This window comes from Notamacropus eugenii, chromosome 7 (assembly GCF_028372415.1).
Source record: "Notamacropus eugenii isolate mMacEug1 chromosome 7, mMacEug1.pri_v2, whole genome shotgun sequence".
NCBI lineage: Eukaryota > Metazoa > Chordata > Mammalia > Diprotodontia > Macropodidae > Notamacropus > Notamacropus eugenii.
Window position 1 is genome coordinate 54,298,955 of NC_092878.1, and position 15,856 is coordinate 54,314,810.

Here is a 15,856-nt window from a genome sequence, read left to right on the forward strand (position 1 = left end):
GATAATTTAGTGATTAATTATTGATGGAGTATAATTGCATAGGACCTAACAAGGCATTTAATATTTTTTCCAGTTTTTCTAATTATCGTACTGGTTACCAATATCATGCAAGTTAGAAAGACACAGCTTTTTTTCTCTTTACCTGAGGAATGCAGTCTCAGGGATAAGCAGTGAAGTATTAAGAAAAGAGTTAGCATCCATTTGCCCTTCACTCACATGGCTATGCCCCTAAAAAAGCCCTTATCACCTATTGCTTGAACTATTTCAATAACCTGCTAATTAGTCTCCTTGGCTCAAATCTCTCTTTTCTCCAATTCATACTCCGTATTCTTGACAAAGTAAGATGACTACATTTCATTTTCACTCAATAAAGTCTAGCATCTCCCTATTGTATAGAATACAAACTCCTTTGTTTGGCATTTAAATTAATTTATAATTTGGCTCAAGCATGCTTATGAAATATTCCTCCCCTTAATTCAGAACTTCAGCCCTGGGACTCTGCTGTCCTGATTGATGAGTGACTCACTTATAGTGGTTGGCTTACTTGGGCCCCTATTCTTAAGTCAGACTGTAGTCATGTTTCACTATATTCCTTTGCCATCTTTTATTTATTTAATAGTACATTAGTGTTTTAATTTTCCCACATTCCCTCCAACATTTGTCATTTTCCTTTGCTCTCATATTTGCCAGTCTGATAGGTGTGAGGTAACAGCTTAGAGTTGCTTTAATTTATATTTCTCTCATCAATAGTGATTTAGAGCATGTTTTTCATATGACTATAGATAGCTTTGATCACTTTGTCTGAAAACTGCCTGTTCATGTCTTCTGATCATTCATCAATTGAGGAATGGCTCTTATTTCTGTAAATTTGATTCAGTCTTCCATATGTTTAAGAAATGAAATCTCTTTCAGGGAAGCTCACTGTAAAAAGTTTTTTTTCACAGTAATGATTACCAACTCTATATATCCCTCCATCTTATTTTTCACGTTTATCCTATTCTCTCCTTTTACCTTGTTCATTCTCAAAAGTGTTTTACTTCTGACTTTTACCTCCCCTAAACTGCACTCAGCTCTCCCTCTCCCCTGTTTCTTTTCTTTCTTACTCTTCTGTATGGTAGGCTAGATTTATTTCTACACCCGACTGAGTGTGTATATTATTCTCTCTTTGAGCCAATTCTGATGAGAATAAGGTTCAAGTGTTCCCCTCCCTCTTCCCCCATTTACTCCTTCATTGTAAAATCTCTTTCAGGTATCTTTCATGTCAGATAATCTATCCCATTCTACCTCTCCCTTTCCCCTTTACCCAGTGCATTCTTTTTTCTCATCTCTTAATTTTTTTTTTAGATAATTGTACAATCACATTCAACTCACATTCTGTCTATGTATACACCTTCTGATTGCTCTAATAGTGAGAAAGTTTTTAGGAGTTATAAATATCATTTTCCCATGTAGGAATGTAAACAGTTTAACCTTATTGAATCCCTTATGATTTCTCTTTCCTGTTTACCTTTTTATGCTTCTCTTGAGTCTTGTATTTAAAAGTCAGATTTTCTATTCAGTTCTGTTCTTTTCATCAGGAATGCTTGAAAGTCCTCTATTTCATTAAACATCCATTTCTTCCCCCCTCAGTTTTGCTGAGTTGTTTCTTGGTTGTAAATCCTAGCTCTTTTGCCCTCTGGAATATCATATTCCAGGCCCTTCGATCCTTTAAGGTAGAAGCTTCTAGATCTGGTGTTATCCTAACTGTGACTCCACAATATTTGAATTCATTTTTTTTTTGGCTGCTTACAGTATTTTCTCCCTGATCTGGGAGGTCTGAAATTTGGCTATAATATTCCTTGGATTTTTTATTTTGGTGTTTCTTTCAGGAGGTGATTGGTCAAGTCTTTTAGTTTCTATTTTACCTTCTAGTTCTAGACTATCAGGGCAGTTTTCCTTGATGATTTCTTGAAAGATGATGTCTAGATTCTTTTTTTTGATCACGACTTTCAGGTAGTCCAATAATTCTTAAATTATTTCTCCTGGATCTACTTTCTAGCTCAGTTGTTTTTCCATTGAGATAGTTCACATTTTCTTCCATTTTTTCATTCTTTTGATTTTGTTTGATTGTTTCTGGATGTCTCATAAAGTCACTAGCTTCCCCTTGCCCAATTCTAACTTTTAAGGAGTTATTTTCTTCAGTGAGCTTTTGAATCTCCTTTTCTATTTGGCTAGTTCTACTTTTTCAGGAGTTCTTCTCTTCAGTGAATTTTTGTACTTCTTTTACCTTTTAGCCTGTTCTGTTTTTAAGGTTTTATTTTCTTCAGTATTTTTTGATGCTTCCTTTACCAATCTGTTAACTCTTTTTCTCATGATTTTCTTGCATCACTCTTACTTTTCTTCTCTCTACCTTCCTTATTTGATTTTAAAAATCCTTTTTGAGATCTTCCATGGCCTGAGACCAACACACATTTTTCTCTGAGGCTTTGGATGAAGGAATTTTGACTTTGTTGTTTTCTTCTGAGTGTGTGTTTTGATCTTCCTTGTCACAATAGTAACTTTCTAAATTTCAGAATTTTTTTCTGTTGTTTGCTCATTTCCCAGCCTATTTCTTGACTTTTAACTCTATGCTAAAATCAGGTTCTACTTCCCAAGTGTACTGAGCACTGTCCTAAGCTTCAAGTTTTTTGTGCAGCTATTTTCAGGGACCTGTAGGTTTTTGACTCTTCAGAGGTGGTATGTCTAGGGAGCGGTGTGTTTACTATTCTCCTGTACTATACACTGGTTTGTGAGCTACCACAAGTACTCTTTTTAACTGTGACTAGGGTCTATATTTCCCTTCAGCCACAAGCTCTGGTGTACTAGTGCTCCTCCTTGCACTTGGACTAAGACCCACTACTTTGACCCAGATCTAAGTACAGGTAATGCAACAGAGTCTTGCCCCTGATACCAGCAAAGGGACCCTTGTAAATTTCCTTCTGACCCATTACCCAATCCCCTTACTGTCTGTGGGCTGAGATGTCTGGAAACTGCCATTGCTGCCACTGATTCAGTCACTTTGAGGCCTGCTTCTGGTTTTCTGGGGCCCAGTCTGTGCTGGCAGGGCCTGTGCTGGACTGTGCTTCTCTCTAACCCTGGTGCAACATACCTTTCCTGCCAACTTTCTAAGTTATCTAGGGTTGGAAAATTATTTCACTCTTTTTATGGGTTCTGCCATCTTGGCTCTGCCCGCTTGCCATCTTTTCTCTAGCAGTTTTGCTAGATCATTATCCTGCCAGTGTCTACTCTCTCCCCCTGCACCTCCCTTCTGGTAATCAAATCAACTCTGTTATTGTTTCTGGAAAGGGTATGTCAATCTACTACCTGGTGGCTCTGTGCATTCTCATGACTTTCTAAATCAGAATATTCCTCCCTGGCCCTCTCTCTTGTGTGTGTATCTCCCCCATTAAAATGTAAGCTCCTTGAAGCCAGGGACTGTCTTTGTGCTTGTATTTGTATTCCTAGCTCTTAGTAACAGGCAAAAAGTAAATATGTAATAAACATAAAAATAGATAATAAATTTATTATTAAAAATGCTTATTCATTTATTCATGTTACAATGCAGACAAATAGGGCTGCTTATTGTTCCTCATATAAGGCTTCCACCTCACTGATGCCTGGGATGAACTCCTTTTATACTTCTTTCTGTTAGAATTCCTAGGTTCCTTCACAGCTTAAATGAAAAGTCACTCCTACAAGAGGTTTTTTCCTGATCTCTCCAGTGGGTAGTGGCTTCCCCTATGCCCTCCCAAGGAAATTATCTTGGGGAGGGAACAAGGGAGTGGGGGTCACAGTAGTGGAGATAGGGAGAAGCATATGGAGGAAGGGCTGGTTTGTTAACTTGCTTTGATAAACCACAAGTCTATCAACCCAATTATCTTGAGTTTCCTGTATCTTCTTAGTGTCATGTGAGCCATACCCACATTTCATTAGAAGGTGCCCCTTAGGTGCTTCTAAACAAAGGGTTATGCTGTATAATGTCATCCAGTTGGCTGGGGAACTCATCAAATTGATCAGGGACTCATTTGACGGAGTAATCTGCCCATCCTTCCTACCACACCCATACTCCCCCCTTCTTTTCCCCACCTCCAGCCTCCCACAAACACACAATAGCACACTAATAATTTTTACCAAGCTGCAAAGACTTTCAGTATTGCCCTTTTTTGTTGGAGATCTAGCTTGTTAGTAGATTTTCATAGCTGCCACACCTTCTACAGGACCCTAACACCATAACTGACATTAGGAGGGGCAGCATCTACCCCCTTCTTAATAACAGAATCCTCACAAAGCCAGAGGGAGGGTAGCATAGCATGTTGATAATGATCCTGTTTGTCTTCTAGGTTAGTGCAGAGAGGCTTGTCCCCAGAAGGTTGGCCACCAGGTGATTTTTTTTGTTGCCATAGCAACTCAGGAAGTACTCTCTATTAAGGTGTATGTGAGTTGTGTTTGAGGTGGTGGGGTTACATTCCACACCCGTGGATGGAGTACTCACATCTATGAAATCATGTATCTTTAGAAACAGTTATTATTTGGAGAAGGGTGGTTCCTGGCCAGGGAATTCTTGAGAACAAAGGTCAGTTGCCTATATGCCCTTCAGCTTATGAGGAAAAACTATATTTCTCCTAATCAATGACTCTAGGAAACTCATTCCAAGTGGCTTACGATTGACTTGATTTTATTCCTTTAGCACTTTTGTTTGATCTGACTTTGGTTGGTGGTCACACTGAGTAAAGAAAAGAATAATTTGAAAGTCAATGATTAATATCTATTGATAGTAGAAATGAAGGCTTCTAGAAATAGATTCTTAATTATTTCCAGGTCATTAGCTCACTACTAAATTATCTGCATTTATTTGAAGGTCCCTGGGTTACATTCTGGTGCTTTCTTTTCCATTTTTGTTCCTGGCAAAATATTCTAGAAGATACCAATTTAGATATGTAGACAGGGTGGGTTGGCAGGTAGTGCAACCTCAGCTCAGTTCATTTTATCAACTAGTAGGGTTCCACATGGAGTGAACAAGGTCTTTAGCAGAATGGGGCCCCATTTTAGCAGGGTTACCTCAAAACATTTCTGAGTGTGTGGCAGGAATGTAATTCTTATGTCCATGCATCCCACTTGCACCCATGTCTTAAGCCATAAAAGCGATCATCTGAGCCTCCACCACAGACCCTTGGGGCAGGCACTGCAGGTATTCGTTCCATTTTACAGATGGGGAAACTGACACCGAGATTGGGCACAGTCACCAAGGCTTCTTAGCTTGTGGCCAGAATTTCGCCAGACCCATGCCATCTGCAAGGTGTGCCCGCCCCTCCCCCCTCATCAGAAGGGCAACATCAATCTTTGTTTGTCTTTAATACAAAAGGCACACACTACCACCGGTGCTCAGACCTCACAAAGGGAGGCAGCTAGGCTGCAGAGTGCAGCCCCGGGAAAGGGGTGGGGGGAGGTTCTCAGGCAGCCCGGGGTGCAGAGATGGAGCCTCCTGTTCCAGGGGGGCCCCTCAGGGGCACAGAGGACCTGGCCTTGGTGAAGACCCCTCCAGAGGTCCAGACTCTGGAGCAAGCCAACAAAGCCCGCCTTCCTTGCAGCCTGCCCCGCGTCCTGAGGCACCGGCCATTGGCACCCCGTTACCGGGTCCCACTAAAAGGAACCCCTTGGCCAGTCCCCTGGGGCCAAAGGAGCCAGAAAGGGCAGGGAACGGGAAAGAGGGTCTTCTGTGTGGGCAGAGATGAGGGCAGCTCCTGCCGGAGGCAGGGGGATGGACTGCATGACCTCTCAAGGTCCCAGTTCAAGGATTCTCTGTCATTCTCTGGCAAACTAGAGGGGGCAAGGGCCCGGGGAAACCTCCATGCTGCCATGGTAACACGCCGCTGTCTTCCCTCGTCCTGCGCGGGGGCGGGGCCCCGGGGCCAGCCGGCTTCTTAGTGGCGGCGCGCGCTGAGCGGCAGCGGCGCCCAGCCAATGGCAGACGCTCGCAGCGTGACGCGCGAGGGGAAGAGGGGCTGGCCGTGGCGGCGGTAGCGGCGGCGGCGGCGGCGGCAGCCTCGGTAGCGGCGGCGGCAGAAGCGGCGGCGGCGTTAGCGGTAGCGGCGGCGACGACCTGCGGGGGGACTGAGCCGAGGCCTGGGCAGCGTGCTGAGACCCTCGCGGCCACCCTCCCGCCGGGATGCCCGGTACTGGAGGGAGAGAGACGGAGAGAGGCTGCCGACGGAGACGGGGAGAGGAGTGGAGGGAGGCCGGGAGGATGGCTGGCCGAAGGGGGCGGGGTGGCAAGCATGGCGGCCGTGACGGCGAAAGGGCTGGAGGGACCCGGGGAAGGGGGTGGGGGCGGCGGGGTGGTCGCGGGGGGGCGGGGCCTGGCGGCAGCGGCGAGCTGGGGCCCGGGGCGACGCCGAGAGGCCTCGGGGGAGGCGGGGTCGGGGCTGGCGGCTGGAGAGGAGGAGAGGGGTCTCCTCGGCTAGGTGAGGGGAGCGGAGGGGCGGGGGCCGCGAGGCTCCGCTCCGGAGGGGTTTTTGTCCTTCCCGGCCTCCTCGAGGCTGCGCCGCGCTCAGTCCTCGGCCCTCCTGCTCGTTGTAGGGGAGCAGATGGACCCTCCTGAGAGTCAGGCGGACTCGGATTTCTCCCAGCAAGGGACGCCTTGCCTGATCATCGAAGACTCCCAGCCGGAGAGCCAGGCTCCGGAAGACGATGCCGGCTCGCACTTTAGCGTGCTGTCCAGGCACCTTCCCAATCTGCAGAGCCACAAAGACAGCCCCGGGCCGGTGAGTAGAAAGCCCTCTCATTCTTCTGTCCCGGAAGGCTCGGGCCCGTGGGATAGCCGGGGCTTTTGGTCGGGAGTTTGTAGGACAATGTTGCCCAGCAGCCTGCCTTAGTCCATTGTGGAGATAATGGACTCTCTGCTTTTTAGGATGTTGTGGCGGACCCTGAACAAACAGCTGGGGAAGAACAAGGAGACAGGAACAATGAGTTCGTGGAACACTTGAAAGAAAACAAGCCTGCAGGTGAGGGAGTTAGTTCTCTCCTGTTGGATTTTCTCCATCTTGTTGCTGCTAGACGAATTAAAAATTAGAATGATAGCCTCGTGTTGGAGTCTGAATTGGCTTGGCTTTGTGGGGAAGTGCCCTTTGTACTAAAGCCCAGTTTGTAATTTTTTTTTCCTTACCCTGTAATCCATAGATTCTTCTTCTTTGGACACAGGAAATACCAGAAGCCAGATTATCGAACTTTTGCCTCAGCCCAATAGGGAAAGCAGGTACATTGATGTTTGATGTTAATTTCAGTTGTTTCTAAATTATCAGCAGACAAGTTGATGTTTGATGTTAATTTCAGTTGTTTCTAAATTATCAGACAAGTTGATGTTTGATGTTAATTTCAGTTGTTTCTAAATTATCAGACAAGTTGATGTTTGATGTTAATTTCAGTTGTTTCTAAATTATCAGCAGACAAGTTGATGTTTGATGTTAATTTCAGTTAAGTTTGTAAATTATCAGCAGATACGTTGATGTTTGATGTTAATTTCAGTTAAGTTTGTAAATTATCAGCAGATACGTTGATGTTTGATGTTAATTTCAGTTGTTTCTAAATTATCAGCAGATACGTTGATGTTTGTTGTTTCTTTCTGTTAAGTTTCTAAATTATCCTTATTTTAATTTTTTCTTTATATCTCCAGGGCATATAGCAGACAGTAAAAACGCTTGTTGAGTTTTTTGCTTTCCTTTGACCTTAAGCCCAGGAACAAAGAAATTAACTTAGTGATATTTTAGACTTTTTTGAATTGAGTAGGGGAATTTGTAGTTTGTTTTTCCAACACCAGTAAAGTGAATGTGTCTCTTGTGGAGCTGATAACTATTCACATCTACACCGTTCAAACTGTAACCAAACTTAGCTTAGCTTGTTCATTATGAAATGAAACACATTCTCTCTGTTCTTAGATTTTTTTTTTACACTTATACAAGATAGTGAGTTTGGAGAGATTATCTTTTGGAAGGGTGGTAAGGCCTCTAAAACAAACCCTTGTTTTTTTTTGTTTTTTTAAATATCTTATTTCTGAGGTCCTAACCATAGAATCAGGAAGACTTGGGTTGAGACTCACCTCTGGTACATACAAGTTGTGTGACCCTAAGGAATTCACTTGATGTCTCAATACTCTAGTCCAGTCTTTGAAGAATACAAATTGCAGAAAAGGTACCAATTTGCATTAGTAGAAGGAATTTTCTCATTTAGGAAGTTTACTAATGAAATCACAGGTCCAGTCATTAAACCCATCTTTAAAAAAAAATTAGACTCAGAGATGACAAATTTCCATAGGCCTATGAATCTAGAGAGTCCAGCAGAAATTAGGAGAGGCCTAATCAGGATGTAGATAAATGTAGATTTTTTTTTCCCCCCACAGGATTTTAATAAAAATACTTTTACTCTAATTCTTTGTACTTTTTTAGCTTCACGATACCATATGTTGCACCATCACTGGGACACTCATACATGTGGAAAGCTTTTGGGAAATTTTGTGAGGTGGTAAAAAAGCAACTTTTTAAAATCATATTTAAAAATTTTGAGGAGGAAACATGGAATTTTGTTTCTCTTTATTTTAATCTAAATATTTGAAAAACCTTTGAATAACTGAATGTCCTCAAATTAGTGTTTTCTTTTATGATTCATCCTCATCCCTTCTTATTATCTTTAACATAATCTTTTTCATAGTAAAAAAACCAAAACATTCTATTAGCAATTTTTTTTTATCTTTGAGCTTGAGTTTTTATTTTCCTGATTTTTTTTGGTTTGTTTTTAAATTCAAGGTTTTATTGCCCCAGAATTTTTCAGGTATGTTTCTCTGCTTTGCCTTTGTGAAAATCCTAATTTGGTATTTTTTTCTATTGTGTTGATTATGTCAGCTTTCCAAATTTCTTTTACACTTTTTTAATACAGAAAGTTGCAACTTTGTCACTTGGATCACCACACAAATACTCTGGTTCTATACTGTGTTCACTCTAGGATCTGGCCCTAAAATAAAATCCCCATGGGTGTTCTCCTGTTTCACAGATTGACTTTTTCACTGCATCTATTGCTAATACAGGCCATCTCTGTATAGTTCTCAAAATTTTTCCATCTGAAAGACACGATTTTTATTCAGATTACTCACATTGATTTTCAGTCTTTTTTTATGAGGTATTTCTAAGGAAATATTAGCTCTTGTGTCTGTATAGTATCTGTCTCTGTTGATTTGTACAGCATTTTTTTTTTTTGAGTATTTATTACTTCCTGTAGAAAGTGGCAGTGAAATATTTTTTATTTTCTCCAATTTGTTTAATGAGTATTGGATTCAAAGAATTCAAAGAATACTTCGCATAGAGTTTGTTCTCATGTATTTTATGTCACTTCGCTGTTTAATTCATGCAGCATTCTTGGGATAACAGTAGTGACTGATTCTACTGCAGAGGAAAAGGAGAAGGAAGAAGATGCTGTAGACTGTACTACACATTCAGTTGGTGCTGAAGGTAATCTCAGTTTTTAGGGTAGTCGATTAAGTTCTTACATGAGCTTCAGAAATCTGTAGTTTTCTCTCTTTGATTAGATTAGATAGCTCATCAGGGGTCTTGTTAGGTTTGGATTGGGAGTAATGATTAAGAAGTTTTCTCAATATTCCATTTAATACTACATCTAGGAATTAGTATCTCATTGCATTTATTGTGTTTTTCTGAGTGTTAATTCATTCCTTCAGCTTATTTTCTTTTTGAAAATTTTCTGGGAGGCATACTTTGTAAGATACCAGTTGGTAAGAGTTGGATGAGGAGAGGTATTATTAGGGTATTAGAACATATATTTTTTCACTAGTAAGTCTTGTTTTGGATTTTTACATAAGATAGTTTTTCTTTTATGACTTTTATGGTGCTTTTATATTTGGTATTTTATTGTTTTGATTGAGTTGAGGGAAATCTATCTGGCAGGATTGGATTGTGATCTGGAAGACCTGATAGTCCCCTTTCTGTGTAGTGTGGCTGCTTATATAACGAATGCATGATGTCTTGGGATGATGTATGATTTTGGGGGGCATTGGGTCCTATAGATACTGGTTCATCACAGTTGGGCTTTGGGGCCCTGGAACTCTCACAGAGCCAGGATATTGAGGAGCAAACTGTCCCATATGAAGAAGAAAAAGAACTGCAGCTGCAGCCAGTGACCACGGAGTCTGACCCTCTCAACCCTTCGAATGTAGATGCAGATGTCGGTGTGTAACAAGCTCTCGGGGGTCGGCAGTCTTGTACACTGGTGCTTCCCTCCATAGTAGATGTTCTTTTCTTTGGCAGTGGTTATTCTTCCTATTTTTGCCCTTTTAAACAAGTTTTATCTTGGCCTAACGTGAGGTTCAAACTATTACTGACCTAGTGCTAGGTAGTACTAGAGCAGTAATCTTTTACAAATTGAGTCCTGTTGAAGTGTGGTGTCTTAGTGGTTCCATTATTGAAATGCAGTCATGCTCTACCTGGCATTGTTAATTGGTGCTTCAAAACCTTGATATTGGATGAAATAATATTACTAGGGGTAGTTGGTTCCATAGGAACAGTATTATAAATATTATGCATTGAAAATCAGCTGAATAATCTTATAGCAGGACTTACCACCATTATGCTAGGATTCAATTGAAATGCATTGCTATTAGTATGTGAAGTGACATTGGTCAGGACAAACTTTTATGACTTTTGTCTGTTATGCCCATGCACATTTTGAATTAGTCTGCTTTTCAGAAAAATCTTTGTATTTTCTTTTTTTCAACAACATAAATTCATTTACTCACAGAACTTGAAGAGGATAAGCATGAAGATGAGTCCATTGAAGATACACAAGTGGTGGTCCGACAAGATACAGAGTCTGAGAGGTAACAGGAACTTTGATTTCTAAATAGTTTTTAGTCTTATCTGACAGGGTTTATATACACTAATTTCATTTCACCAAGAAAAAAAATTGTAAAGTTTTCTTCGTGTTTTTAATATTTCCGCACTTTTTAGTACTCACAGCATCGTCATTGGTCCTCGCCTCATATCTTTTAGCACATTACAAGGCTATCTCATTTTGCATGCAAAGCAAAAAGCCCAAACTTTACAGTCTCTTAAACTCTCTAGTTTATCATACCATTGTCAAGCCATTTTTAGAGTATGGGAACTTTTAGGGTTGACATTAGATTTTTAGCCACCTAACACTGTTGCCATTCCTAGCATAACTTGATGTTCTGTGTCTCCAGCTTCTTTCCACCCTGACTGTTGCTGCATATAGGCAGGTACACACTTTGGCAGATTTCCAGTGTTCTTTGGTATATTATGAAGCATTGGGCCTTTGCTGCATATGAAAGCATGCCTTTTATGTACCCCAAGGGGACTCCCAGTTATCTTTTGATTCTCAGTTTCCCTTTGGACTACAGTTTCTGGGCAGACTACAGGGATATACACTTTCTGAGATCTGTGGTAAATTTTGGACTCTGGTTTTGACTAGGTGAGATTAGAGTTAGGAAATGTTCCATTCTGTCTGCCACAATTGTTGGGACCATAACATCTGTACGTTTGGTCAGCAGCAGCTTGCATGTGCCTGGAAATAGTGGGAATAATAATAGTTGAGAGATGGGCCTTTAAAAACTTGTATTTTCAGAGAGGGAGAGCCAGAGAGAGTGTGAGAGAGCGACTGCACAAAAACCTGTATGAACTTGAGCCAGAGAGAAGCTGCTTTTGTAGAGGAAAGCTTTTGGAATAATGGGATTTTTCTTTGGGTTATGCTCAGAAGGTTATGTTCTAACAAGTTCTGTTGTAGGTTAGTTTGGGAACTAAAGGCCTTGGAAACTGGCAAGATCCTGTGGTCACAACATAAAGGAGTCAGTGCAGTAAGCTATGAAGAAAGAGGAAGAGAACTTTGGGCATATGTGTGATAGGTAAGATGGGAAGGAATCAACAGAAGATAGCACGAGTGGCTGTAGGAAGGAGGAGCCAGAGGATGCTTTAGTAGCAGGACTTTTAAAAAGTTTTTATTGATATTTTTCATTTCTGACATCAATATAGTTATCTCATGTATTCCTTTCCCTCCCAGAGAACCAACCCATAATTTAGTGATACGTTGAAAAAATTTGAAAATGCCTGTGGGCATCTTCATGAAGGGATGAGTTGGGAGTATCTCTTCTCATATCCCTTGATTTAAGTCCTGTTGATCTTCATAATTTTAATATTTGATTTTTTTTGGTGTGTCATTGTTCTTTCCATTTACATTGTTGTTAACGTATTGTTTTCTTGGCTCTGCTTACTTCACTCTGCATCGGTTCATTTAGATCTTTTGGTGTGTAGTATTCATCACACATCGTTTTTTTACAGCACAGTAGTTATCCTTTATATTAATATGCCACAGTTTGTTTAGCCATTCCCCAATCAGTGTATATCTACTTTGTTTCTAATGCTTAGCTGTCACAAAAAGTGATGACTAGCAGTATTTATAACAGAATCTCATTTCTGCAGTTAAGTAGAAGTTCCTTCTACTCCATTCAGCTGTTACTACATATCTACTATAAGCTTTGTCCTGAGGATAAAATAATAAAAAGACAGTCCCTGCTTTTAGTGACCTTACTGGAGGAATACAACTTGGAAAGAGATAAGTAAAGTCAAGGTAATTTGAGGAAGGCAAGAACGCTGAAATTGGAGAGGATCCTGAAAGATCATGAAAGGAATCATAGGAGATAGCACTTGAGATGAGCCTTGGAGGGACATGAAGATTTTAAGAGGCAGAGGTAAAGATGGAATGTGATCCAGGCATGGTGACAGTCTGTGAATGTGTGGAGATGGAAGATAGGAGACAACTTGAGGGGACAGCTAAGAGACCGGATTTGTAGGGATGTAGCTTCTGTAAAAGGGGAGTAATGTGAAGTTCATGTGGAAAGGTAGGCTTGAACCAGACTGGAAGTCTAGGGATGCTGTGCTGAAGAGTTGATGTTTATCCTAGGGGCAGTGAGGAGCAGGGCAGTAGCATGGGCAGAACTGGGCCTTGGCTTTTTGTAGCAGCTGTGTAGTTAGAGGGTGGGTTGAAGAAGAAAGACATAGAAGCACAGAGACCAATGGTCTTCAATTGGCTGTTGAAATCAGGCAGTAGGTGATGAGGGCTTTTGAATTGGGATGGCTGCAGAGCTAGAAAATGGGCAGATGAAAGAGATTTTGTGGAGGTAGGCTCATTAAGGGTTGGCAACTGAGTGGATATTGATTGGTGTTGAAGGAGAAGAAGAAATGTACAGTTATGAAACTGGGTAACTGAAAGGATGGTGGTACCCATAAAAGAAAGAGGGAATTTTAGAGAGATGGTAGGCCTAAAGGGGAAAGTATTATCTTTCGGTTTTGGATATGTTGAGTTTGCGATGCCATGGGATGCCAAGCCAGGTGGGGTATGCAGCAGGCAGTCGGCAGTGCAAAGCTGGAGTACAGAAGAGTGGTTAGGACAGAATTTTTGCTTTATGAGTTCGCTGTGTATAATTGATGATTGAACTCGTGGGAGTAGAAGAGATCCCTGTCAGTATAGTCAGAGAAGAGAACGGGACCCAGGACAGTTCTGGGATCACAATTCCAAACTGTTTTCACAGTAATATAGATCTGTTGTGCTAGTCCCATCCCTATTTGACAACAAATAGAATGGTAAGTGATATTTTTTCCCAGACAAAACTACACATGAAATGTGACAGTAGCCAACAGATCTGAACAGAGATTTCTTATTTAAGCTGTCACGTGAGAGACTGTAGGAAAGGTGCTGAAACCAGGGCCAGGGAGGTGATATAGGCTTTCTCCAGGTGAACTGTTGCTCTTTGTAGAAGCATTTTTAATATTTTCATCCACTTGTATGCTCATAGTTAAAAAATAGCTTGGTGAAGTGGATAAAATCCTTTGTGTCAGGAAGACCTGGCTTCAGGACTTGCCTCAGATACATTCTACCTATAAGACTGGGCAAATCGTTTAATTCCCAGTGTCCTAGAGAATCTTAGAATCTCTCTGAAGAATATAAGGTGACAGAAGAGCTACCTATCTGCAGAGGTTCCTTGCTGAAAGCTCCCTTTATCAGTAAAATCCCAGGTCTAGGCAGAGGCTGTTGTAAATACAGCTTTAAGAGAAGCTATACATCTTATAGAGAATATTATTGTTTACGTGTCCAGGAATTTAAAAAAAAATTTTCTTACTTAGACTTTTTAATAAAAGGTTGAAGTATTTGAATTTAGAAATTATTTTATTGATCTGAATTTTGCAGGTCAGAGAATATGCCTTCTATTCCACAAATACCTCTTACCTATATGGAAGCCAAGATCCAACTTTCTGCCCAGGAACTGCTGGAAGGTGAATTGCAAGTTCAGAAATCACCTGAGTCTGAGATTTTGTCAACTCAGGAAGACATGTTTGAGCAGAGTAGTAGAACAGGTATGCCCAGTACCCTTCTCTTATTTTTAAGGCAGGGTGGTAAAGGGAGAGAGTGCTAGGTTTGGAGTCCTGAACACTTGAACTCAACTCCTTACTGACACATGGTAGCTGTATGAATATGGGTGAGCCAGGTAACCTCTGTCTGTCTCGACTCCCTGTGACTGACTTGTCAAGTCACAGCTGAGTTGTTAGGGAAGGGATTTCCTACACAAGAAGTTGCCCATAAATACAAATCACAGATCCCTTTGTTTGCTTACATTTTCCTCAAGATGCAAACTTCACAGTATTTCTGCCTACATCCTTTTCATTAGAGATACTGATTCAAGATGGGAGGAACTCTGGTTTTAAAGGAATTGCAGATAAGAATGGGAATATTTGTGACAGAGGCTTTGATTGAAGAAAAAGCATTCTGAAAGCAATGTTTTCTTAGCTAAACTTTGAGGACTTTCTAGATAACTATTGCTATTAATTTTTATGGCACTTGATGTACTGTATGTGTGTATCTCTGTATAATATGCATGTGTATGTAAGTACTTATTTACACTACTTGTTCTAATATTATCTCCATGACAATGTTTGACATTGAAGGAAATTGAGGTTTAGCTTTAAGAAAGTGTCAGAACTGGAATTGTCAGTAACTACAGAGTATCTGTCCCTTGAATCCTGAATTAGTGGTTGGTTCAGTGAATCGCTGCTTTCAGCTTATTGGTGTCTCACTGATCTGAGATAAAATAAAAAGAGAATTTCTGATTTAAAGACTATTCTTTATGTGTCCTCATACCTAAATGTGGAGCAGGGGGCATTTGAGAACCTGGTCTATAGCAACAGTGGTGAATCAGCCTCTTGAGTAAATCCATGCTGTGGAAGATAAGACTGATGTCTATTTACAAATCACAGTATCTGTCTATACACATTAGCAAGAACCTTGTCAAGAATGAACTGAATTTAGTGCCCTTGCCACTTCCCTAAAAATTTAGGATAGTGGTTTTGCATACCCTTTTTCGTTTCTGAGGTTTCCTGTGTCATTTCATGTCTCACATCATTCCTCTGCTGACTTAAAAAAAGGGAAAGAAAAAGGCTGCAGTTCTTTTTGTAGACGTTACCACTGCCAAAGCTTTGTAGTTTACTGTCCCAGCAGGTTTTCAGGTCTGAAAGAGTAAAGATCATAGGATCCTAACTTCAGAGGTGGAAGGAATCTTCGAATTCTATGTAGTCCGATCACTTTATTATATGGATGATGAAACTGAAGCTGAGATAGGTTAAGTGACTTGACCCCAGGTCCTTTGACTCTAAATTCGTAGCTTCCAAATGGGAGTAGATTGCCTTGTCCCAGTCACTGAGTTTGCAGCTTGTTTTTGTCACTGCAAAATACTTATTTTGACTCTTCAATATTCATTTCCGTAACTCTTCAGAATTCT

The 15,856-nt window shown here is 41.0% G+C and overlaps 1 protein-coding gene across 9 annotated transcripts in view; it reads left to right on the forward strand.

The window, feature by feature from the left end:
• The first annotated feature begins 6,006 nt into the window (after nucleotides 1–6,006).
• Nucleotides 6,007–15,856, forward strand: part of TP53BP1 (tumor protein p53 binding protein 1) — a 120,904-nt gene continuing 111,054 nt past the window's right edge. For 8 of the 9 annotated variants that reach the window (XR_011970593.1, XR_011970592.1, XM_072624733.1 and 5 more), the window contains exons 1-8: nucleotides 6,007–6,191; nucleotides 6,595–6,779; nucleotides 6,926–7,019; nucleotides 7,195–7,270; nucleotides 9,415–9,512; nucleotides 10,082–10,243; nucleotides 10,813–10,891; nucleotides 14,272–14,438. Coding sequence is in view for 7 of the 9 variants with exons in the window: in XM_072624733.1 (XP_072480834.1) it covers nucleotides 6,185–6,191; nucleotides 6,595–6,779; nucleotides 6,926–7,019; nucleotides 7,195–7,270; nucleotides 9,415–9,512; nucleotides 10,082–10,243; nucleotides 10,813–10,891; nucleotides 14,272–14,438 (868 nt within the window). In the remaining 2 variants the exon portion in view is untranslated. The remainder of the gene's footprint in view (nucleotides 6,192–6,594; nucleotides 6,780–6,925; nucleotides 7,020–7,194; nucleotides 7,271–9,414; nucleotides 9,513–10,081; nucleotides 10,244–10,812; nucleotides 10,892–14,271; nucleotides 14,439–15,856) is intronic. The other variant, XM_072624737.1, reaches the window with a different exon arrangement.